The 26,384-nt window shown below is 46.3% G+C and overlaps 1 protein-coding gene across 1 annotated transcript in view; it reads left to right on the forward strand.

The window, feature by feature from the left end:
* NIPAL3 (NIPA like domain containing 3) overlaps window positions 1-26,384 on the forward strand; it is a 52,369-nt gene that overhangs the window by 17,414 nt on the left and 8,571 nt on the right. Inside the window, exons 3-10 of the mRNA XM_043909250.1 lie at window positions 4,841-4,909; window positions 6,680-6,851; window positions 9,574-9,633; window positions 14,047-14,192; window positions 17,682-17,778; window positions 20,891-21,026; window positions 23,254-23,342; window positions 25,093-25,156. Coding sequence (XP_043765185.1) covers window positions 4,841-4,909; window positions 6,680-6,851; window positions 9,574-9,633; window positions 14,047-14,192; window positions 17,682-17,778; window positions 20,891-21,026; window positions 23,254-23,342; window positions 25,093-25,156 — 833 coding nt within the window. The remainder of the gene's footprint in view (window positions 1-4,840; window positions 4,910-6,679; window positions 6,852-9,573; window positions 9,634-14,046; window positions 14,193-17,681; window positions 17,779-20,890; window positions 21,027-23,253; window positions 23,343-25,092; window positions 25,157-26,384) is intronic.

Consider the following 26,384-nt stretch of genomic DNA (forward strand, 5'->3'; position numbering starts at 1 on the left):
CCTTCCCCCATCCTTGGAAAGATTCTCTTCCACAAAACTGGTCCCTAGCTCCAAAAAAGGTCTGATGCTGAAGCTGAAACTCCAATACTTTGGCCACCTGATGCAAAGAACCGACTCCTTGGAAAAGACCCTGATGCTGGGAAAGATTGAAGGCAGGAGGAGAAGGGGACAACAGAGAATGAGGTGGTTGGATGGCATCACCAACTCAATGGACATGAGTTTGACTAAGCCCTGGGAGTTCGTGATGGACAGGGAGGCCTGGCGTGCTGCAGTCCATGGGGTCGCAAAGAGTCAGACACTACTGAGCAATTGAACTGAACTGATATAAAGAAATGTTACAACTCAATAATAAAAAGATAATAAAAATAATAAAAATCTTTTAACAAATATACAAAGAAATCTTACAACTAAATAATAAAAATTTTAAAATAGGCAAAGGGTTGCACAACATTGAAAATATACTAAATGCTACTGAATTATATATTTTAAGATGATTAATAGTTCATTTTATTACATGTGAATTTTAAAAAATAGGCCAAAATTTGAATAAACAGTTCTCCAAAGAAGATAAAATAATGGCCAATATATAGCTGGAAAGGTACTCAACATCATAAGTCATTAGGGAAATGCAAATCAAAACCACAATTAGGTACCCTTTCTTACTCTTTAGTATGGCTATCATAATTTTTTTAAAGGAAAATAGTAAGTGTTAGCAATGATGTAGGGAAATTAGAATCCTTGTTTGGTGGGAATGTAGATTGGTGTAACCACTATAGAAAACAGCTTGGCAGTTCCTCAAAAGTAAAACGTAGAGTTTACTGAGCAATATGACTGAGCAATCCTACTCCTACTAGAATAATCCCAAGAAAATTGAAAACACACATACACACTTATATATACATATATATATATACGCATAGTGTACACAAGTGTTCATAACAACAATCATAATAGATAAAAAGTGGAAATAATTCAAATGTAATTGAAGAACAGATAAACAAAATGTGGTATATCCATATAGTGGAATATTACTTGGCCATGAGAAGGAATGAATTGCTGATTTTGTTATATGAACCCTAAAAACATTATTCTAGGTGAAAGAAGCCAGTCACAAAAGACCACATATGGCAAGGTTCCATTTATGTCCAAAATAGGCAAATCCATAGAGACAGCTAATAGACTAGTGGTTCCCAGAAAATCAGGGGAGGGGAAATGGGGAATAAATGCTAATGGGTTTGGGGTTTCTTTGGGGGGTGATGGAAATGTTCTGGATTTAGTTATCAGTAAGGCACGATTTGATGAAAACTGGACATTTTTGGGGTTATGTGGCAACTTTGCCTAGAAGTCCAGTGGTTAGGGACTTGGTGCTGTCAATGCTGAGGGCCCAGGTTCAATCCCTGGTCAGGGAACTAATATCCCACAAGCTGTGCAGGGCGGCCAAACAAAAAAAGATTATATGGCAACTCTGGAAATCAGATCCACCCCACCTCTGTACCCTCTGTTTGTTGTGATTTGTTATTGTTTGCTTGGTTAGTGATTTTTCTCAACTTTTTTTTGGTAAAGTCTGTATTTTCTGTTGTGTGTGGCTCACCCATGTCTGTGTCTGTTAGCTTGGTAGTCAGTTTGTGTTTCAATAGAGTTCCTTGAATGCCTAGAGCAAAAACAAAACAAGACAAAACTCGCCCAGGCTCTGCAGACTGGCTCTACTGGGCATTACTCCAAGGTTTACCAGTCTGTTTACAACTCTGTCTGAATTCTTGCTGCGTCTCCTCTGCCTGAAGGCTGCCAGAGGTGAAGGCTTAGCATCTCTCAAGTGTTTTATGGAGCACACATCCAGCCCTGTGTATGTGAATTGTCTTCTTGCTTCCCCAGGATCCTTGGGAGCTTTTAAAAGCCCTTCCCGACTCACCTTGTCCCCCTATATCTTCTTTCCTGGCCTCTTTCTGCCCAGTCTTTTCCTTCTGTCTATTGTTCATCCCAGTGATATCCCTTGCCCAGGCTGCTGCAGCCAATACTTGTGCCTTTAAGTGTTTTTGACAAAAACATCCTGGAAGCTTCCCACCAACCCTGGAACCCCTCCAAGTCGGGCAAAACAAAGGCAAGCCTTTGTGCCAGGCAGGTCAGAATCCACAACCACAGTTTCTAAAAAATAAAGTCCTTATTGCTCCCTCAGTCCTCATGACGACCATAGTCTGTAGTTTAAGGGATAGTTGGCAGGTGATTTAAAATGCTACAGTGCTCTCTGCCCATAAAGCAGATGCTTCTTTCTTCACCAGGCCTTCCCCTGCTTGTTATAAGTTTTTAACTAGACTCCAGAGTTCTATAAAAATTGATTCAGAAAGTGTTTATGAGTTCATTCATGGTTTTTCTGGAGGGCTAGTTCCCTGGAGTTCTTTTATTCCACCGTTTTCAATGACATTACTTGTAACAACATTGTGAATATACTAAAAACAAAACACTTTGAAAAGGTCAAAATGCTGACTTTTATGGTTTTTGAGTTTTGTCTCAATAAAAAAGGTAGTGACAAGTTAAAGAAAGATATGCTGAGTTCATAGAATGGCCTTAAAAGACTTTTAGAGACAGACATTAAGATGGGAAGACATTAAAACACCTTAACTGAGCAAAAAAAGTGGGAAACCCCCAAACAGTAGAGTGATCCATACTCAGATCAAATGGAAGATCAAAACCACCCACTTGTAAACATCTGGAATAGAGTCACGTCTTGAGTCCCAGCCCAAAACTATTGGATCGTTAAGGGGCCTTGGTCCACCAAGGAAGCTCATCAGTTGGCTGTTGTTATATAACAAACAACCTAAGTAGCTAAAAACAACAACCGTTTCACTGCTCACAATTCTATGGGTCAAAATGGACAGGATCCAGAAGAACTGAAATCAAGATTTCAAAGCGATATTGGTGCCCTGTTGTTGATTGCAGCACTGTTGGCAGCAGTCACGATGTGGGAACAAATGTCCACTGATAAATGAAGAAAGAAAATGTGGTATATACTACAATGAAATGTGGAATGTTGTTGTTTAGCTGCTAAGTTGTGTCTGACTCTTTGCAACTCCGTGGACTGTAGCCCATCAGACTCCTCTGTCCTTGGTTTTTCTCAGGCAAGAATACTGGATTAGGTTGCCATTTCATCCTCCAGGGGATCTTCCCGACCTGGGGATCAAACCTGGATCTCCTGCATTGGCAGGCAGATTCTTTACTACTGAGCCACCAGGGAAGCCCACAGTGGAATATTACCCAGCCTTTAAGAAGAAGGAAATCCTGTAATATGCCACCACATGGGTTAACCTTGAGGACATTATGCAAAGTGAAATAAGTGCTAGACTGAATGTGCCTCTTGTCCTCCCACCCTAATTCATTTGTGGAAGTCCTAATTCCCAATGTGATGGTATTTGGAGATGGGGACTTTGGGGGGCAATTACGAGAATGGGGCTTTCATAAATGGGATTAGTGCCATTATAAGAGAGACAAGACAGAGTTCTCTTTCTCTACCATGTGAGGACATAGCAAGAAGGTATCCTTCTGCAAACCAGGAAAAGGGCTTTCACCAGAAACAGAATCAGCCAGCACCTTAATCCTGGACCTCTTAGCCTCCAGATCTATGGGAAATAATGGCCACTCAGTCTGTCATATTTGTTACGGCAGCCCAAATTGACTGAGGCAATGAGCCAGTTACAGAAGAACAGATACTGCATGATTCTACTTATATGGGGTATCTTAAATAGTCAAACTCATAGAATCAGGGGCTTTGCAGGTGCTAGTGGTAAAGAATCCACCTGCTAACACAGGAGACATAAGAGATGGGTGTTCAATCCCTGGGAAGATCCCCTGGAGGAGGGAATGGCAACCCACTCCAGTATTCTTGCTTGGAGAATCCCATGGACAGAGGAGCCTGGCGGGTCACAATCCATGGGGTCGCAAAGAGTTGGACACAACTGAAGTGACTTAGCACACACACACATTGGGGAGTGCCTTTATAATATCTTAGGTAAAGGGCCAGGATATAAAACAAATTATCATCTTATTTCTATAAAATATATTAACATTTCTATTGACATCTAAATTTATGGACAGAAAACTTTTTTTACAAAAACAAAAACATTTGCAGGAACCATCTATGATTTTTTTTATCTTCTTGCATTATTGTTCTTTTCATTTATATTTCCTAATTATTCTATAGTGAATATCTATTTGGTTATTACTGTATAAAGTTTTTTAAAAAAAATATCATGCTAAGGAATCCGAACCTCATTCTTAAGGTGATTTAAATGAAATTTTTATAAATTAAATAATTAATAACTTTATAATTAATAAATAATATAATATTATAATTATTGTAAAATTAATAATGATTAATTTTATAAATTAACTAATTAAGTGTCCTCAGCAACTTTGCCAGTTAAAAGAGTCTCATTGAGACCCCTCTGGGAAGAGGAAGTCTCCATTAATTAGATGGCAAATGTATCCTGCCTGTGTTTTTCTTGTAAACTTTGACTTCTGTGCCAGACCATGCCAAGTCAATATAGTAAGGGGACTGGGATTTAGGCCTTATCAGGCCCTTGGGGCCAGCGGGCAAAAGATGCTGCTTTCTGGTAGTGTCCAGTTCCAGGCCACGTTCTCTAAACTGGCACGGCAGCCAGATTAAACTCGGGCAGAAAAATCCCAGTAGAGGGTCTGGGGAGGCACGGTTTTGTGATGAAGGTTGTTTTTCTGATTTTGTTTCGGAACAGCAAACTGTTGGGTTCAAACTGTTAAACAGTTTGTGTCCTGGGACCCCTTGGCTCAGGCCCAGCTCATTCGTGTCTGCTTCTGTGAACCTTCCTTACAGGAAAACTTGATCGGCGCTCTCTTGGCAATTTTCGGGCACCTTGTGGTCAGCATTGCACTGAACCTCCAGGTATGTATGTCCCCATCCCCAGCGCTGCCTGGTGCAGAGAGGCAGCCAGAGCCGGTTATCCGGCGCGGGCGTGTCTGCCTCCTCCCAGTGCGATGTCGCCTACCCCATCCCGGGGCTGGGACGGTACCTGGTGGGTTGTTCCAGGATACTCTCTTGGTTCTGTGCCCCCACTTCATCCCCCGTCACCCCTCAACTGTGAAGACAGTGCTCTCTGTTATTTAGAAGTCCCTGGGGGTGGGTGGGGTGCCCTGGAGCAGCTGCTGTGGACGCCCTGCCTCACATGCCCTCGGCCTGGTTGAGATCCCAGGCAGCTGTGGCTTGGAGCGAGCTCGGAACACCGTGGGGACGAGCCCCACTGGCTGCAGCTGCAGCAAGACGACCAGCTGTGGTTGTCGGGTGCTGCTGGTGGTGGTTAATGCCCCGGGGCAGCCTCCAACCAGAGGGGTGGGGAGTCAATGGATAAATACCCCCAGCGCCCTGTCCTTGCGGTGGATGGTTCTGAGGAGCGTTCACAGGGTTTCTTAGAGGGTCCTCAGTGGAACTGAGCCCCAGTTGCCTTAAGCACTAACTCACCCTCTAGCGCACCCTTCAGTCACCTTCTTCCCTAGCCTGTCTCGCTCTCCGCCTCCCTGATTTTGCTTCCTGGAATCACCTCCCAAATCTATGCCCTGCTTCCTAGCCCTTGTCTCAAGGACTGCTTCTGGGAAGCCCAGCCTAAGACTTGACACCTGAGACCTCCCTGGGGGTCCAGTGGCTAAGATGCCATGCTCCCAATGCAGGGGGCCCGGGTTCAGTCCCTGGTCAGGGAACTAGACCCCACATGTTACTACTAAAGATTCCACATGCCACAATTTAAAAAGAAAGAAAGAAAAAAAAAGACTAGATACCTGCAAGCCGGACAAATACAGCACATTGACTAATCCTTTTCCCTTCACGCTGCCCCCAGCTTCAGCGAGCAAGCTGCTCTGCCTCTCTAGAGCGGGCACATGAACACTCTGCTTCCACGTGTGTGTTTCTGAGGCTGCGTGGTCTCTTGGCTCCTTGTCTGGCTCCCTCTCCTCCCTCTGCAGACCAGCTCCTCTGCTTCAATATCTGCTTTTACACAACCCTGCACCATGATCCAACTCACGTGGCAGACTTAACCGTCTGAGTCAGCATGCCTTTTGGGCTTTCCTTAGTCACTGCCTCAGGGTCTGTGTCCCGAGTCCACATTTCCAGAACCAGGAATACTGTCCCTGCTTGGGCCAAGTGTCCACCCAAGGGAGGGGAAGATCCACTAACACTCACAAATCTGCCCAGCAGACTGCCGGCATTTCTCCAGAAAGGAGTGTATCCAGGTGGGCACCCTGAACACGGGGACTCCTGAGCCTTGCAGTTAGAGGGTCAGCCCGAGGGCTGGGCTAAAGTGGGGGTCCTTAGGTCATGGTTCTCACCCCAGACTGCCCATTGCCTGTGATGTGCATCAGAAATGCACATTTCCAGGCCTTGCCCACACCTCCCCTCTGAGAATGAGGCCCAGGCACGGGTATTTTTTCAAAGCTTCCCAGAGAATGTAAAGCCTCGCAGCCAGTTTGAGAGCTCTTGTCTCAGAAGAGCAATCTAAGATTTAGAACGTTAGTGTTTACTCTTCTCTGAGGGAGGACTCAGAAAAATCTGACAATCTCCCCCAAGTTATTTTTAAGAGGGGGGGGGAGTGGATTTAGGGTTCGTGTGCTGTAGCATCTTTTCCCCAGAGACCTGGACGAATCATGTTCTTTCTTGGACTTCTAGAAGTACTGCCACATCCGCCTCGCAGGCTCCAAGGACCCTCGGGCCTATTTCAAGACGAAGACATGGTGGCTGGGCCTGTTCCTGATGCTTCTGGGCGAGCTGGGCGTGTTTGCCTCCTACGCCTTTGCTCCCCTCTCTCTGATCGTGCCCCTCAGCGCTGTCTCTGTGATAGGTAAGACCCAGCTCCCGCCCCACCCCTCCCCTGGGGCTTGCCCACCTCTGTGATCAGTGTCATTGCCAGGATCAAAAAGACTTGTTTAACAAGCCAGCTTTTGCTTTGCTAATAAAACCTAACACTTACCAAGGGCTTCGTACATAGCAGCCCCTACGCTAAGCACTTTACAGATACTGATTCTCCTGGCGGCCTTTCGAGGGAAACACTGTTATTATTCTCATTTTACAGATGAGGAAACTGAGGCACAGGGTGGTGAAGCTACTTTTCCCAAATCACACAGCTAGTAAGGAGCAGGGCTGAGATGCACACCAGGCTATTTGCCTCCTGAATCTGTTTAAGATTCAGAACATTTATCAGAATTGCTTTTTGTTTCTACTGCAGAAGGAAGATTAACCTTGACCCGTTCATCCTAACACTGTGAAAATAAACTAAGCTTTCATAGAATTCAGATATCCCACTCCATCTGAGCCAGCAGAGAAGCCCCTGTAAGAAATGCACATTCAGCTTATTTGCTGATCTTTTTACATCAACCGATATCATTTTAAGAACATCATCAACTTTCTCATCTGCCATTTTTTCTGTAATGTCTATAATCACTGAACCAGTGTTTCAGACATTTTAACCATCTAGAAGACAAAGGAGTTTTGATGTTCATGAGGTCACAAATAAAATAGAATTAGAAAAAAATTCTTTTTTTCTTAAATAAAAGATATTAGTAGATTAGTGGACAATAGTTTTTTGTACGTAGGAGCAAGCACAGTGAACTTGCTTTGAAATATTTCCTTTCACCTGGCTGGCAAGGATTGCAGTGCTGAGAAGCTGTTCCCTGCTCTTAAAGGAGAAAATCATATTTTGAGTCTTAATCCTCCCGGAATTAAGAGGCCCTCTTAAGAGGGCCAGCAGGGATGGCATATGCCTGGCAATTATGGCCCCTCTTGTACCCAAGACAGACATCACTAATCAACCATAGCCTTCCTTCCTAGCGAGCCTGGATCCTCAGGGCTTCAGGCAGTCATTACCAATTACCAGGAGTTGGCAAAGGAGTGGAAACTTATTTCCTTTCCCTCATCCTATTTATTGAAAGCCCCTCTTTCTTGACCAGGGTGGGTAAACAGGCAGCCTACAAGATGACCAAGATCCTCAGGCATGCCATGTTCTTACCCACACAATATTGTTTCAGAATGTCATTTGAGTACCTTTCACTGAGGCAAGTTGTCTACCATAGTCTTGACTTCTCCGTACTGTCTTACATCTGGCCCACGTTGCACACCTGTGTTGTTGCTCAGTCCCAACAGGGTTTTGATAGATTTGTCCTCTGCCCATTGCTGATCTGTCCAAAGGGCTCTCAGAACCTTTATTCACAAAGAGGAATATGTGACTGAATGACAGGTGCTTTAAATATTAGCCTTTAAAGTTTAATAAGGATCAAATAACCAAATTCTTAAAAACAGACTGAATTATAATGATGGAACTTCAGGGATCAGCCCCTGGAAATCACGGGGCTCTTAGAGATTCTTAGTCACTTAGCAAAAAATAACATTCAAAACAATAAATATTAAAATAATAACCACCATTTATTGGGTACCTATTACATATTAGTCACTGTTCCAGATGCTTTAATAATAGTAAAAGCTCAGTTATTGATCACAAACTGTGTGATAAATAATTTGCATGTGTTATCTCATTTAATTGCCCCTATAACTCTGTGTTCTGTGTCGCTTAGTTGTATCCAACTCTTTTGCAACCCCATGGGCTATAGCTCGCCAGGCTCCTGTGTCCAAGGAATTTTCCAGGCAAGAATACTGGAGTGGGTTGCTATTTCCTTCTCCAGGGAGAAGTAGGTATTTTCAGTGATGTACTGATAAACAAACTTAGAGAGAAAATGAAAGAAGAGAGAAGGTGGAAGGAGGTAGGGAAGGGACAGAAAAATGAGAAAGAAAAGGAAGATCTGATTTGTAGTGTTTCTGGCATAAATATAGAATGTAAATACTCACATTGTGGCTGATTCTGAGCTACTAATGGTTTCCTCACTATTAATGTCTGGCCTACTGGTACAGGCTGGATCCAGTGCGTGGTTTCAGTGACTAGGGAATGAATTCTCAGGAGACGTGACCTACCCAGGAAATGCAGCCAGAAGAGGCAGAGCTGAGACAGTAATCCAGAGCTATTCACAATCAATGCCAGCCTCCTCTTTTAGGACAGTCATAAGGAAGTTTGAATACATCTGCAAGCTTGAAAGGGTCAGGAAGAGAAAAGAACCAGGGGGAAACATCAGAGGTGGACATTGCCACAAAGGAGCAGGAGCCCTGGCCTCCAACAGTCCTAGGTTTGAGCCTTTCCTTGCCAGCTGCATGGTCTTGAGGGATTCCTTTCCCTCCCTCAGCCTCCGTACCCCCATTTTTCACATGGAATCATAATAGTGCCCACCCCAAAGAGTGAACGTGCCAGAAAGAACCTGTGTGAGTTGCCGGTCACACAGCAGATAGTCAACCCCCGGTGCTCCTGGCCTTGTAGGAAATCCTCAGGGAGACTCAGAGAGGAGCCTCTGTTTTGAAGATGGACATTACAAGGGACTGAGCTCTTGGGAGCAGGAGAGAGAGCTTAGGAAGTACCAAGCTCCAGTGCAAATGAGCCGACCCAGAGGGCGTGGGCTAAGGGACTCACATTTTACTACCAGTAGCTTCAGTTTTCTTCTTCCTCTGCTATTCTTTCCTTACAGCCAGCGCCATCATAGGAATCATATTCATCAAAGAAAAATGGAAACCTAAAGACTTCCTGAGTAAGTTCGTTGGTTTGAGCCCGTGTTTGTAGTTTTATTCTTGTGCCTTTTTTTTTTTGTTTTTTTCATCATAAAACCAGCTCCTCCTAATCTAGAGATCATCTGTCTCCTTCTCCTCCGTGTGGTTCTAAATCCCACCTTCAGCAGGCTACTGAGGGCTGGATTTTTAATCAGTGGTTCCCAAACCTGGCTATCCATCAGAACCACCTGTGAGACTTTTTAAAATGGGCTTTCATTCATTGCATATAATCAGTATTTATTGAACATCTATTGTTGGGATTTTAGTAGGCCCAATAAAAGGCGCCCTCTTTCCCTGAGTTTTAAAGCAATGGGAACTAAACAAGGAAGCCAAACATGGGAGGTCAGAAGTTATGCTTTGTTACTAACAAAAGTTAGATTAGAACATGCAGCCACATGAACTTGTTTACGTGCTCCTCCAGTGCACCCCAGCCCCCAGCTAGACCTTGGGCCAGTCTCCCAAGGAAATATTTAGGTTTACAGAATGGAACACTTATCCAGAATTACTGCTGTACATACCCTGTGGCAGAGAAGGGAGAAAAAAGAACAAAACCCTAGTGTTCAAGTTCTTTTCATAGATTATCTCCATTCAATTGAGAGATGTGGACCAATGAATGGGGCAAGAGGCAGAAGTGTGGGTCCACTGGAGGCTCCTCCACATAGAAACCCAAGGGGTGGGGAAGAAGTTACCTACTAAGTTCCACCCTCTGCCGTGGGTGCTGAGGATATAGCAGTAGGACAGAAGGAGGTTACAGTCTAATGTATATATTATATATATGTGTGTACGTGCAGACATGCTGAGTCGCTTCAGTTGTGTCCGACTCTTGGACCCTATGGACTGTAGCCTGCCAGGCTCCTCGGTCCATGGGATTCTCCAAGCAAGAATACTGGAGTGAGTTGCCATGCCCTTCTCCAGGGGATCTTCCCAGCCCAGGGATCAAACCTGAGGTTCCTGCATTGCAAGCAATTCTTTACCGCTGAGTCACTGGAGGAGCCCTATATATATGTATACATCTGTATACATGTTTATGTATAATAAACAAGTTAACTAGATGACTAAATCAACAAGATAATTCTAGATCTTAGTGAGTGCTTCAGAGAAAACAATGCTTTATGGTGGGGCACTGGGAACATGGGGATGCTTTTCCTAGACTGATCCGGGATAGACCCTCTGAAGAGGTGGGGCCCAGATCCAAGTAATACTGAGGAGACTACCATTGCAAAGGTCTGTGGGCAAAGTGTTCTATGCAGAGGAAGCAGCAGGTGCAAAGGCCCTGAGGCAGGAATAAGTTTGGTGCATCTGGTATCAGTAAGGCCGGCGTAGCTGTAAGGTGATGAGTACAGGAGGAAGGAGGACATGAGCGCAAGGAGGCATGAGGCATCCATACTGGATGATGTAGGACCTTACCAGCCACGCTAAGAAGTGACATAATGGTGGATCCAGGCTGTATTCCCAGAGACTTTGAATCTGGGCTGAGGGCCCTGGGCATTTGCTTTCTTACAAAGCTCCCCAGGATGAAGTATATTTGTCTGCAACTTGCTTTGAAATATATCCGAAAATAACCTGGCTTGAAGAATGAGTGGAGGGATGAAGAAAATGGATCGATAGCCGATAAAGCAAGTATAAGAAAATGTCAATTTAGAATCTTGGTGTGGGACTATGGGTGCTTGCTATACAACTCTTTCAACTTTTCTGTGTGTCTGAAAGTTTCTGAATACAAAAGATTAGGGAGAAGAAGCTTGCAAGATGCCAAAGACACACAGCCAGGTTTGGGAAGCACTGTTCTGAATCACTGGTGAAGAGTAAGAGTAAGATGGGAGCAGGAAGTAGAAAAAGAAAAGAATCTTACACTGGAAAAAGCAGAACTACTATTCAGCAAGTCTAGTCAAGGCTATGGTTTTCCAGTAGTCATGTATGGATGTGAGAGTTGGACTATAAAGAAAGCTGAGCGCAGAAGAATTGATGCTTTTGAACTGTGGTGTTGGAGAAGACTCTTGAGGGTCCCTTGGACTGCAAGGAGATCCAACCAGTCCATCCTAAAGCAGATCAGTCCTGGGTGTTCATTGGAAGGACTGATGCTGAAGCTGAAACTCCAATACTTTGGCCAACTGATAGGAAGAACTGACTCATTAGTAAAGACCCTGATGCTGGGAAAGATTGAAGGCGGGAGGAGAAGGGGACGATGGAGGATGAGCTGGTTGGATGGTATCACTGACTCAATGGACATGAGTTTGAGTCAACTCCGGGAGTTGGTGATGGACAGGGAGGCCTGGCGTGCTGCAGTCCATGGGGTCGCAAAGAGTTGGACACAACTGAGCGACTGAACTGAACTGAACTGTTCAGCAAATAAACCATGCCTCAAAGACTCAGAATGATTTGTAGTAACTCTGCAAAGGAGAGGGGTAGGGCTGGGCTGATTCAGAGACCAGTGTAGAGGTTTATGTCCCTTCCAGGGTCATTCTAGGTGGTCCTGGAATGAGCGGCACACCCTATGTGAATTGGAAAAAGATGCCCCTCTGACCATCTGTGGTTCTGTGGGCACCTGCCTTGGTGAGCAGAGCTTGGGCTAGATTTTAGCCCTCCTCACTGCCCTTGTGCAGTGAGCAACCTGCACAATTGTGTGTGGCCGCCCTGCTTAAAGTTCCATTAAATTCAGCATTCACTCACCCAGTGCTAGTCCTCTGCTGAACAATGCAGGCATGTTGATGAGTAAGACCTGTCCCTGCCTGCAGAGAACTTAAAGAAATAGGCTTGCACAGAACTTACCCTGTTGAGTTTAACCATGGTTCCTTCATTTGCTGAGCAATTTAACAACTAGGTTTTTTTTTTTAACACCTTTTGAAGCCTAGAATGAAAATAAAGGACATTTAATGTGGTATCACGTTTCCTAGAGATGGTAGAATGGAGCTGGTATAGTTAATTCTATCACAGGAAAATCCAGAGGCCTGCAGTCACCAGATGTGCAGCTTAGAAGTCATAGCCCTTTTCAGCTTGCCTGAGGCTGGGCTCCCTCAACCTCAGAAGCTTTTCAGCAACCCCACAGGGTTCAACCGGAGTGTGACAGGACCCTGGGGAAGAGTCAGGAGACTCTGGACCTTCACCCAGGAGCATGCCTCCTGGGCCACCAACAGTCTCTGACAAGTCTGTGGAGTAGTGTTGATAGTATTTAGATAGTTCCCTTGGGAGTAGTTTAAATAGCCAACTGGGAGAGGATTAGACAGTTTTTTAAATTGTCTGTGTTCACACAAGATTATGTTTGTGAGATTCTTCTGTATCTTGGCCTGTGGTGGTACTTCCCTCGGTCTCACTGCTGTATGTTGGTCTACATGTGAATAGGACACAGTTTATCATTCCTACTGTTGACGGGCATTTAAGTAGTCTCCAGTCTTGGATTATAACAAATCATGTTGCCATGAAGATTCCTATGCCTGTCATTTGGAAAACAGAGGGTCTGAAGGTTTGCTTTTGAGGGTTTTATATATATATGTTTTTTTTTTTTTAATCTCGCCTATCTAGCTTTAGAATGTTCCTTGTAAAATGCACATTAAATCAGAGCACAATACCAAAACAGCTACAATGAAGAAGAAAAAAATATGCAGTTTTACTCATACTCTCCTGGTGGGAGTGGAAGTTGGGGTACAGCTACTTTGGAAAAGCATATGACAGCAACTACTCAACTGAACATCTGCGTGTCCTGTGACCCAGGAATTCCACTCTTAGCTTTATACCCAACAGAAGTACATGCATTTGTTTTCCAAATGACATGCACAGGAACGTTCCTGGCAACATGATTTGTTATAACCCAAGACTAGAGGCTACTTAAATGCCCATCCACGGGAGAAATGGTAAATTGTGTCCCGTTCACACGTAGATTGCCATACAGCAGTGAGAATGAAGAAAGTGTCACCACAGGCCAAGATGCAGAAGACTCTCACAAACATAATCTCGCGTGAACACAGACGCGAGAAAACCGTGTATGATTCCATCAATATGAGGTACAAACCCAGGAAAACAGTCAGTGCTGGTAGAAGTCAAAGTGTTACCCTGGGGGTGGAGTCTACTGATGGGAAGGGGACACGAGTGAGGGTTTGGGGGTCCTGCTAATGTTCCCTTTCTCTACCTGGGTGCTGGTAACACGGATGAGTTCACTTTGTAAAAATTCATCAAGCACTTTTTTGTTATGCATGCTATACCTCATTAAAAATTTTTTTTTTAATGTTAAATGTTATTTTTTTAAATGACATTCAGGGAGATATTCTTTTTTTTTTTCTTTTTTAAAGAAAAGAAAAAGCGAAAATTCAAACAACAGCAGGTCCTCATGTGTTGCCCCAGAGGCACGTGCTGGCCTGGCCAATGCCTACAGTGAGCCATGTGACACTTCCTTCTCCCCGCAGGGCGCTACATCTTATCCTTCGTTGGCTGCGGTTTGGCCATCGTGGGTACCTACTTGCTGGTGACATTCGCACCCAACAGTCATGAGAAGATGACAGGCGATAACATCATCAGGCACCTCGTGAGCTGGCCTTTTCTCCTGTACATGGTACGAGAAATTCTGGTCCTTCCGCCTGGGATGGTGGGTGTAGGGATGGAGTCCTAGAAACCGAAAATCTGAATTCCCAGCAAGATGGGGTTCACGGGAATCATGATGTATCTCACAGCACTGAACACCATGCTCACAGGAATATGTAGTTCCCAGGGAAGTATTTTTTTCCCCCACTGTATCCTGAGTAAAGTCTAAAACTACATGTATAATATGACCACTTGATTTTTTAGAGGTATCTGTAGGTCTGTACATTATCTGTAAAAGACTGGACAGAAAACAGAAGCTCCATCAATAGCTGTCTCTGGGAGATGGAATTATGCTTTATGTTTTTATTTTGTTTTTGTCTTTACATATCACTGCATTGAGCATTTAAAACAGTTATGGTAAGAAAAAAAAGTTAAAATTGTAAGCAGTTATTTGTTTTTGCCCAGTATCACACAGCTGATAGAAGCTGATAGAAAAACGAGAGACAATGGGAAATTTATTTCCTAAACCCCCAACCAGAGCTCAGTCCTCTGCTCCAGTTACATCCTGGTTGGGTCTACGAGTAGACTAATCAAGGAAAACATCGAAGGTATTTGATAAAGCTACTGGTATGTTCCTGCTCCATGCATGGCACCTTGTTAAATGCTTTTTAATATATTATCTGTCACCAAAAATAATAAATAAACCAAGAGTTTTATATGAGCCAAACTATGGACCGTAGCCCAGAATTCAGCCTCTCAGATAACTCTGAGGACCTGCTCTGGAGAAGCCTGTTTTCAGCACAATTTTCTATCTTGTCAGGGCAGAGAACATTAAACAAGTCAAAGATATGTTCTTTCAAGTTAAAATAAACAGATCAGCGTGGACTCAGCAAGTCAGTTTGTCCTTGGTACCTGGGGAGGGAATCATTGAAGGGACAGCAAAAAGGAAGGCATTTAATTTTAACATAAACATTCTTTACTTCTGGCCAATGTTCCCTTTTCTTTCATAATTAAAGCAGACATACAATGTAACAAGCTGTTTTAGTTAGCATAAAATTGAGTTAAACTGTGTATAAACCAGAATGACTTCCCCAGACCTCAGGATGTGAAAATTTGTTTCTTCACCTGTCAGATTCCCTCAATAGTCCTATAACACAGGTGTTTTTCTCCCCATTTTATGGACTAGAAAACTGGATCTCAGGGTTAATGAGGTTGCTCAGAGTCCCCCGAGGGCAGAGCTGGACCCGAAGCCTGCCTGCCTGCCTGGCCTCACCTGTCACCACAGCCTGCTGACCTAGGCGTTCACTGTTTGGTCTTGACTCGGCCACCTGGGCCTGCTGCAGAGGCCCCAAACGTCCTTTCCCCTCGGATTTCCCACAGATCAGAGGATTTAGGTTTCCCCAAGGTTGGGGCTGTGTCATCTCCCAACCGCCACCAGCCCCAGCATTGACCTGGCAGGCCTAGAAAACTGTCTGCCAGGCAGAGCCAGAGACCCACTTTTCAGGAAAAGTTTGATCCCAGAACACAGACTTCTCTTTACAGAGTCCTGGGCTTGAGTCCATTCCTTACTGTGCAGCCATAACCCAGGCCCTTGGCCACATGTTCTGTCTCCTTCTCTGTAAACTGGCCGATCCCTGGACCCGCAGTGGTTGTCGGGAGAGATGCAGATGGTGTGGGAACCACCCAGCATGTGACCGATGCTCAGTGACCAATTCAGTTTATCCTCCTCCATCATGACTGTGAGGCAGCTGGAGGAATTTGGCCAAATCGAATTCAATAAATGAGTGTCTGCTCTGTGCCAGACACCGTGGATATAAAAACTAAATGAGACGTACTCACAGAACTCGTGGTCTGTCAGGAGGCAGCAACACATACACAGTCATCCTGCAATAGGACACCAAGCAGCCTCCCGGGATGCATTCAAGCATCATGAAAATGCTGGGGAAATTGGCCCCACCCCTACCCCTGGCCAGAATCCATGCACATCAGTTGGAAATATTGAGGAATAACTGCATCTGCTTGATGGTGTATTCTGCAGCAATGAAAGATAATTATGACAACTTCATGAAACATGAAAATTGTTTAGGTAACTAAAAACAACCCAGCACAAAATTGGGCTTTGACGATGATGACAAGTAGATAAAATAGGTCTTCACTGACAAAGACAGGAAGACACAGGAAAATGACAGCCGCTGTGTTTTGTGGTCTCATAATTATGAGGGATCAAAAGAGTGTTTTTCTTTTAAAATGCCCATTAATGTTTCTGTATTGGTTTTTATGGTAAACAAACTTCGGTGGGAGGTCACGGCAGGCAAATGGAGCTGAGCTGTTGTTTCAGTTTCGCTGGGTGCCGGGCTCACTTCACTCGCTGGAGGAGTATTGCCAGTGTCTGGACCTTTATAAGGAGTAGAAAGGACAAGTTGTTGCTGCAAGGGTGGGGAATGTCTCAAACTTCAGAGTTCTCTAATATTCCATTTTCTGGTAGGATTCTTTGCAACCCCATGAATTGTAGCCCACCAGGCTCCTCTGTCGATGAAATTCTCCAGGCAAGAATACTGGAGTGGTTAGGCATTCCCTTCTCCAGGGAATCTTCTGGGCCCAAGGATTGAACCCGGGTCTCCTGCATTGCAGGCAGTAGGATTCTACTGATGGGGAGCATCTTCTGAACACAGGCACATGGCCCCCATCTGCAGGCAGCATAGCCTAGTGGGAAAGCTCATGCATCCTGGAGCCAAACTCTTCAGGTTCAAATCCCAGCTCTGCCATTTGCTAGCTTGGGATTGCAGTAGTATCTGCTTCCTAGAATTATGGTGCTGATTTAATGAGTTGAGTGAGTAAAGATAACACGTTTAGAAGAGAGCCAGGCAGATTCATGAGCTCGTTAAATATAAGCTGTGATTATGGCCCTGTGAGTTAGGAATTATTGTCATTATCCCCATTTCACAGAGGTGGTCACTGAGGTTCAGAAAACTTAAGTGACCTGCCCAAGGTCACCCGGCTAGTTTAGAAGGAGATCCAAGCTCAGAACCGGGCCTCCCTGACTCCAGATGTCCTCTCCTTTCGACTCTGCCAAGCTGCACACCTCAGTGGCCTGGTTAGTGGGTAACTGGTATATATATACTTACTTTACCGAAGAGCTCTTCTCCTGAGCAGTCAGGCGTCTCCCTCTGTGATCAGTTCCCCAGTTTTAATGGGCGTTACCATGGAACGGTAAAGGGGGGCACCAGCCCAGCCTGGTGAAGCATGACCGTCCAAGACGGGTGGGCGTGAGGCGGGCACAGCACCCTCAGAGCCCCCGATGAGGTGGACTCCGCCCGCAGGGTGGGGGTTGGAGGGACTCAGCGTTCCCTGCGTCCCTGCAGGATGTCTAGCAGTGGTCTGGGAAATGCTTCGATTCCCTCTCCACACAGGGGGCCTGCGGCTGGTGCGGTCCGCAGCATAAACTCCAGCCCAGCCCACCAGGGTCTCCTGGTCTCGCCCGTGGCCCCCTGTTGACCTCCCCTCTTGCTGTTCTCCGCAGCTCGTGGAGATCATTCTCTTCTGCCTGCTACTGTACTTCTACAAGGAGAGGAACGCCAACAACATCGTGGTGATTCTCCTCTTGGTGGCCTTACTCGGTAAGCGAGGGTCCGGGTGGTTGTTTTGCCGCTTCCCCGGTGGCTCAGACGGTAAAGCATCTGCCTACAATGCGGGAGACCCGGGTTCGATCCCTGGGTCAGGAAGATCCTCCAGAGAAGGAAATGGCAACCCACTCCAGTACTCTTGCCTGGAAAATCCCATGGACGGAGGAGCCTGGTAGGCTACAGTCCATGGGGTCGCAAAGAGTCGGACATGACTGAACCACTTCACTTTCCTTTATTTCTTTCTTTAAGTAGCACCAAAAGGAAATAATGGGTTTTGTTTACCGAGCTTCAGGCCACTGGATCCAGGAGCTGCTGGAGGCTGACTCAGGCTGGTCTCTCTGCATCAGAGGCTGCAAGGGCTGGGTCCCTGCTAACGAGACACAGACCTTGTTAGTTTCTTCTTTTTTTTTTTTTTTCAATTTATTTTTTCTAATTGGAGGATAATTGCTTTACAATACTGTGTTGGTGTCTGCCTTGCATCAACATGTATCAGCCATAGGTATACATCTGTCCCCTCCCTCTTGGACCTCCCTCCCACCTCCAACCCCATCCCACCCCTCAAAGTGGTCACAGAGCCCTGGTTTGAGTTCCCTGAGTCATACGGCAAATTCCCACCGGCAATCTATGGGCCTTGTCAGTTTCTTCATTAGGGTTAGGGTTAGGGTTAGGGTTAGGGTTAGGGTTCACTGTTCAGTGTTCTTGCTCAAATACCAAGTCTCCAAAGTGCCAAGAGAGGTGCTGCAAACTAGCTTGAGCAGTGAGCCAGGCAGACACCCCTCCCCTCAGGCTGCTGTTATTCTAAAGGGCGGAAAATGACAGTAAATGGGTTGACAAATACATAAATAGTGTTAAGTTTGAGCAGTGACAATTAACAGTGACGAAGAAGAAATCAGAGTAAGGGTGGAGGGGGCGACTGGAAATTAATTCAGAGAAGTCAGGGGTGAAGTGGGCTCCAACAGTGGAGTCCCTAAGGATGCGTGTAAGACCTGTCGAAGGTGAAGACTTAATTCTGGATTTAAAGGCAAGAATTGATTTCAATTTTTCTCTCTCTCTTTTTTTCCTTTTAGAGGCACAGTGGGTACAGTGGGGGAAATGGCTCCTAAATCAGACTGGGGCAAGGCTCTCAGCCTGCATAGAGTTAGAGTTGCTAAGAAGAGCTGTGAGAAGCACCCCTTCCTCCTCGAGAGGGAGAAGTGGGTGCCACCCCCCCCCCCCACTGCCTCCTAGTGACTCTCTCTGTGTCAGCCACACAGCCCCCTAAACATGGGCCTCAGAGAACACCCAGGTCTCAGGGCTGGGAAGGGGATTAAACGAGGTGAGCACTGGTCCCCATTGTGTGTTAGTTCCCCCTGTCCTTCCGGGAGCAAGTCCACTGCAGCAGCAGGCTGTAGACCACGCAGATCCGTGTCATTGTTTGATAGGGTTCCATTATTTCTTTTTTAACAGCTTTGTGCGTGCTGAGTTGCTTCAGTCATGTCCGACTCTTTGTGACCCCATGGACTGTAGCCCACCAGGCTCCTCTGTCCATGGAATTCTCCAGGGAAGAATACTGGAATGGGTTGCAATGCTCTCCTCCAGGGGATCTTTCCAACCCAGGGATCGAACCCACATCTCTTTTGTATCTTGCATTGGCAGGCGGCTTCTTTACAACTAGTGACTACCGGGGAGGCCCTTAAACAGCTTTACAGAGATCTAATTTGCGTACCATAAAGTTCACCTGTTTACAGTGTATAATTCAGTGATTTTCAGTACATTCGCAGAGGATGTAACCATCATCATAATTGAATTTTAGAATGTTTTTGTAGCCCCCCAAAAGAAACACCATGCCCACCGGCAGTCACTCCTCATTTTCCCATCTTCCCAGCCCATGGAAGTAGAAGTAGAAAGTGAAGTCGCTCAGTTGTGTCCAACTCTTTGCAACCCCATGGACAGTAGCCTGCCAGGCTCCTCTCTGTCCGTAGAATTCTCCAGGCAAGAATACTTGAGTGGGTTGCCATTTCATTCTCCAGGGGATCTTCCCAACCCAGGGATCAAACCTGGGTCTCCTGAACTGCAGGCAGACTCTTTACCGTCTGAGCCACCAGGAAAGCCCATGGCCAGTCTCTAATCTACTTACTGTCTCTATGGATTTGCCTTTCTGGACATGTTATATAAGTGGAATCATACACCCTGCGGCCATCTGTCACCAGCCTCTTTCACTGAGCCTCGTGTTCTAGAGGATTCATTCCTATTGTAGCCTGACTCAGGGACCCATTCCTTGATGATTTAGTTTGCAAAGTGGTTTGGAAGATCGTGGTCCCACATTTTCTCTCCTGGTGAATCAGAAGACCAGACCTCTAGCAGGTGGATCTGATAGTTTAGAGTGAGAGGTCGTTTCTGCGGCGCTGGGTAAAGCAGTGGTCTCTACAGTGAGGTGAGCAAGACAGTCCACTGGGCATATGGGAAGAAAAAAGCATTCAAATCAGTATTCATTTTTCTCTTCACCTTTTAAGTATATTTCCTGCATATGGTTTATAATATACATATTATAAAAGCCCAGAGTTACGTGACTCTAATTTTAAAATAAATCAACATACATATTTGAAAAGTATGTACATATGTGTAGGGGTGTGCATTCTAAAACATCTGGAGACCTCTAGTCTAAGGAAATGTTTTTAAAAATACAACTGGGTAAGCATTTTAAAAGACCAAAAAGGAACTTCCCTGGCATTCCAGTGGCTAAGATGCCACGCTTCCAATGCTAGGGACCCAGGTTCGATCTCTGGTCAGGGAACTAGATCATACATGGAGGCAACTAAGACCTGGGGCAGCCAAATAAATACATGAATATTTAAAAAAAAAAAAGACCAAAAAAGCTCTTTACACATCACATTTTCCCTGTAGATTTCCTTGACATCGTGTTCCAGACACAGCACTGCCACTCTGGGCTTCCGTGTGAACTCACTGCCCTTTTTTGATTGAGTTCAGAAGGGACGTTTGGAAATCCCTGCTGGGGTTTTGCCTGCCTCTCTGCTTCCATGGGAGAGCACAGAAGACCTTCTCACTGTGTGGATCACTGGCTGGGCTCCACCCGAGGCACCCATACATCCCTGTTAACCTTCCGCAGGCTCCATGACTGTGGTGACGGTGAAGGCTGTGGCCGGGATGCTGGTCCTGTCCATACAGGGGAACCTGCAGCTCGACTACCCCATCTTCTACGTGATGGTCGTCTGCATGGTGGCCACTGCCGTCTATCAAGCCGCGTGAGTTGCAGAGTCTTTTCTCCCCTGGGCCTCCCCACAAAGGTCTCTTCCAGCTTCTGGGTCCGATCACAGTTGTTTTTGAAGCTGTAAGGAAGGGAGAACGTTCCCAGGCAGCCGGTCGTCGGGGTTTGGCATCCACTGTGGAGCGAGAGGCGTCGCTCATTGGCTGAGTTATCATACGGAGGGCTTTTTGTGCCACTTGAAGAGCCTCGAGTGGATGTATTTTTCTCTCTCTGCCTTAAAAATGTGAGAACCACGCGATCAGAGTCAGCCTCCCTTCCCACCTGGACCGAGACAGGTGCCTGTTTCAGGGACCTCCAGAAAGAGCTGTGCCATCCCCATGAGGCATTTGTTTGTCGTCCAAGAAAGAGCAAGCAGTTGTTATTTCTTGTCCTCAAGAAGCCTTCCCAAGTAGAAGAGCCAAGATGATGGTTTCTCCCTCAAAAGCAGGAGTTATTAGGGTAGGAGGCCTGGGCCTCGTTCACGTCTGAGACCGGTGACCAGCAGGGAGCCTGGGCGGGTACGTGAGGGATCCGCGTGGGGACGGAGGGTGGACAGTGCAGGACTGTGTGGTGTGTGCGGCATGTCAGGCCCCGGGCTCCAGCGGCCGGGGCTCACCTCCACCCACAGCGCCGCGGGGTCGTAGGGGTGACCGCTGCTGCCCAGGTGCTCTGCTCCCACCGCCTTCCCACGAGCTTGAATTAACTTGGCCCCCGCAACAATGCCCTCATCCTCATTTTGCACGTGAGGCACTGCGAGAGTCCAGAAAGGGGTGGAGCTGAGGGTGAACGTAGCCACCTGACTCCCTCCCCTTGCCTCGCCCCTCGCCCCTCTGCCCTAAGCCCCCTCCTCTAGGCTTCTCTAAGACAGAGAGTCCTCGTCTGCAGACAGAATAACCACATGCACGCTCTCAGTCATTCGGTCTTGGCCAGCTCTTTGTGACCCCATAGACTGCAGCATGCCAGGCTCCTCTGTCCGTGGAATTTGGCAGACAAGAATGTTGCAGTGGGGTGCCATGTCCTACTCCAGGAGATCTTCCCGACCCAGGGATCAAACCCATGTCTCCTGCATCCCTGCATTGCAGGCATATTCTTTACCACTCTGCCACCTGGGAAGCCAAACCCTAGCTTCTTTTATGATTTTTGTTACTATTATTATGCCAGTTATTATTTTGTTACTATTATTATGCCAATTATTAAGATGTTACAGAAAAACCCGGATGAACTTTTCGATCAAGTCATGAGTATGCTTAGTCCTCCTACAGTGATCCTGGACCCCTGAGCCCCAGTGCACGGCTCTGTGCTGTGTCCTCCAAGGGTTATAGAGATGACCGGGCGGCTTCTCACTCAGGCAGTCAGCATGCATTTACCGAGGCCTGCTGTGTACTAGGCCCAGGCTGGGCCTTCTGCACCCAGAGATGGGAGCGGTAGTCACTGAACTCAAGGTGCTCACAGCCCTGGTAGGGGGACAGCTGGGATTACAGTTGGACAGGAAGTGTGTTTTGGTGTAAGCAACTCTGCAATAATAACCACAATGCTATGCAGTACAGTTACAATTCAGTCGCTCAGTCGTGTCCGACTCTTTGTGACCCCATGGAACGCAGCACGCCAGGCCTCCCATCACCAACTCCTGGAGTTTACTCAAACTCATGTCCATTTGAGTCGGTGATGCCATCCAGCCATCTCATCCTCTGTCATCCCCTGCAGAGAATGGACAAAGAATATACTCCTAAATGATAAAGAGTTTATTGTAGATGGAGAGATGGGGAATGACCCTCTAATTTCCTCTCTCCTTTTTCCTATATTTATCGCAGTGACTGTTGAATTAAGAAGCAAATGTGTTTTTAAAAAAATAATGACAGCACAAGGCAGTTAGTGATAAGTGCTCCAAGAGTTTCTTGGCATGTTTAAGGGATCAGGCATGGCTTGGGTTGGGAATGCAGGTCACACAGAGGCGAGGAGAAGGGCATTGCAGTGATGAGAACCATGTGGGCAGAGGTGCTGGAAGGAGAAGGGGGTGAACTGCAGGCTGTGTGTCCGGGGGAGGAATGGGAGCTAAGTGTGGACCCCGGCCCGGGAGGCATACAAGGCTGGCATCTTTCTAAACCCGCAGAGTGCCCTTCATGGCTTGTCTTCATTCTTCACACCAAGCCTGCAGTCACTGGCTTTCTCCTCTGCCCTCCAACATCCCCCCACAGTGCACTAACTAGAGCTCCTTTGTGTTGAAGATTTTTAGGTCAAGCCTCGCAGATGTATGACTCCTCTCTGATCGCCAGCGTGGGCTACATTCTGTCCACCACCGTGGCCATCACCGCAGGTGAGGGTGCGGTCGCCAGATTTCTGTCTTCCACCTTGACAGCAGGTTCACTACCCTGGGGCAGGGGGAAGGGAGCACCACCTCCATCAGAAGGCCAATTCTGCTGAGCTGTTCTGCCCGTCACAGTTGTAGATGGTCTTGTGGGAAAAGAGAGACCTGGCTTTTCACCACAGCACAGACACAGAGCTGTGTGGCTCTGGGAAAATCACTTCACCTCTCTGAGCCTCAGTTCCGCATTCATGAAATGGGGGTAGTAATACTTTCCTCCTAGAATTGAAATATGAAAGTGTTAGCTGCTCAGTCACGTCCGACTCTTTGCGACCCCACAGACTGTAGCCTGACAGGCTCCTCTCTGTCCATGGAATTCTCCAGGCAAGAATACTGGACTGGATAGCCATTCCTTTCTCCAGGGGATCTTCCTGACCCAGGGATCAAACCTAGGCCACCTGCATTGCAGGCAGATTCTTTTCTGTCTGAGCCACCAGGGAAGCCTAGAATTGAAATACGTATAGTCATATTTGGACTAGAATTGAAATATGCATAGTCCAAATGTCCCTTACTTTGTACTGCTTATGCCAGGTTTCATTAACAGTTTTTACCATCATCTGCTAATTCCACAGCTTCCACTGGCCAAGTGACCATGTATTTCTTCTATATAATTTTTAGAAATCTCATATATGTATATATATATATACACACACACACACACAATTATATATATATACATATATATATAAAACAAGTGCTCAATAAGTGATTTTCGTTATTACATTCCCCTTTTCTTCTACTTCACCTCCATATTTTTGTTTCTTTTGCTTTCTGAGGTGGCTTCAGAGGCTACAGACATATCAGAGTTTTTTTGTAAGTAGCAGTGGTGACTGAAATTTTCAGAGTAAAAAGACCAGTAAGAGGCGACGTGCCTCCCTTTGAGGAAGGCCCAGCCGTACAGCCGTCTGCTTTGCCCTGCAGTATGGACAGGTGGTGGCCAGACCCTGCTTACAGAGATCAGGATAAGAGGGCATGCAGCCCAAGCCTGTGCCATGAGCAGGACCAGGGATGGAGTAGGGCTTGACCCAGAGCAGCCGGAAAGCTAACCTCATGTGGATCGCGTGGAAGTTTCAGTCATGGCCACTGACTTCAGTCCAGGCAAGGGTGAAAGGAATAGGAACACTGTGGTTGAGCTGGGAGTCAGGCTCTGGGTGCAGCAAGAGGCGAGTAGGGTGGGGGCTGTGAGCGGTGACATGAGTCCAGACTGACGCTGGCTGCGGGCTGAGGGCGGCGGGCCCATGGCACTTCTGTGCCACGGGGCGTGACATCTGCCAACTGCGTGAGGTTGGAAAGCTGCAATGGCTTAACCACAAAGCCTTGGTTTTCCGTCTTAAGAAAGACGAGGGAAAAGAGTTGCATAAAAACTGCTAAGTAAGGTTTTTAGCTCATAGTATCATGTCACTGGGGGTTGCCGGGTGAAGGGTACACGGGAACTCTGCTGTTTCTTTACATCTGTTAATGATACTATTTCAAAAGAAAAAGAAGAAAAGATGAAGGTAAGAGGGGTGGTAGGGGAGGAAAGGACAATCTGTTCTCCCAAAGGGCTTTAAGTCCCCTCTTCAATACCTTAGCAGGCTCAGTCCTGGTATGTTGGGTCCCTTTGGTTTCCTGCAGAGAGGCGAGTGCCACCAAATCCTAGGCAGACTGGCCAGTAGGTGATTTGAAAAGAGCTCACTTGTATTTTCCACTGTTCGCTGCTCAGGCGCCGTCTTCTACCTGGACTTCCTCGGGCAGGACGTGCTGCACGTCTGCATGTTTGCACTGGGGTGAGTCCTGTCCTGCCCCCCCGACCCCCATATTGCAGGCAGGCTGCCCCTCTCCCCCACCCCTGCTCCAGCCTCTAAGCCAGTCCCTTTGAGCCAGAGGAGCAGCTGGCAGTGGGAGCTTTGTCCCCAGAGCTGAGCATTTCGCCCCCTAAAGGGTTTTATTTTTCCTCGCTTCTCTTTTGGGCTTCCATTTCCTTGTCATTTCGAACACATCACATTTTGACCCATGAAAAGACTCTCAGCCTCACCTCCGATCAAAGAAATGCATATTGAAGAAGAATTTTAATAAAAAGAAATACATATTGAAGCTACACAGAAAAGTGAAGTCACTCAGTCGCGTCCAACTCTCCACGACCCTGTGGACTGTAGCCTGCCAGGCTCCTCCGTCCAAGGGATTTTCTAGGCAAGAGTACTGGGGAGGGTTGTCGTTTCCTCTCCAGGGAATCTTCCCAACCCAGGGATCGAACCCAGGTCTCCCACATTGCAGGCAGATGCTTAACCGTCTGAGCCACCAGGGAAGCCCCAAGACGCCACACAAGATGCCATCATTTTGCAAAAACTAACAGGATGGGTAATGTCACACGTTGGTGAGAGGAAACCAGCTCTCTGCCACAGTGTGAGAAGTTCTTTGATGTGGGAGGACAATTTGGCAATATCAGCAACGCGTTTTTTTTTTTTTTTTTAATTTTCAGTTGGAGGATAATTGCTTTCCAATGTGTGTTAGTTGCTGTTGTACAACAGTGTGACTCAGCTATAACGATACATAAATCCCTTCCCTCTCGAGCCTCCCTTCCACCACCACCCCCATCCACCCCCTAGGTCATCACGGAGCACTGAGCTGAGCCTCCTATGTTACACAACAGCTTCCCACTAGCTATTTATTTTACACACAGTAGTAGCATATATACGTCAATGTTAGCCTCTCAATTAGTAAAATGTTTCAGTGAGCATGCCTCTTGTTGCAGCTTTCCATTTCTAATCATTTATCTCGGAAAAGTAATTGAAATGGGACATAAAGACACCTGTATAAGGGTGTTTATTCATTTTAAAATCGATGGTATAAGCACATAATTGAAAGCAACCTAAATGCCCATCAGTAAAATACAAGTTAAATAAATTACAGTAGGGTGGGGAGGATAGAAATGACTCCTCTGTTGACCTGGGTGGTGATCCCACGAGTGTGTGCACAGGTAAGAGTCACTGAGATCCACATTTCGGGATTGTGCAT

The sequence above is a fragment of the Cervus elaphus genome, chromosome 8, assembly GCF_910594005.1.
Source record: "Cervus elaphus chromosome 8, mCerEla1.1, whole genome shotgun sequence".
NCBI lineage: Eukaryota > Metazoa > Chordata > Mammalia > Artiodactyla > Cervidae > Cervus > Cervus elaphus.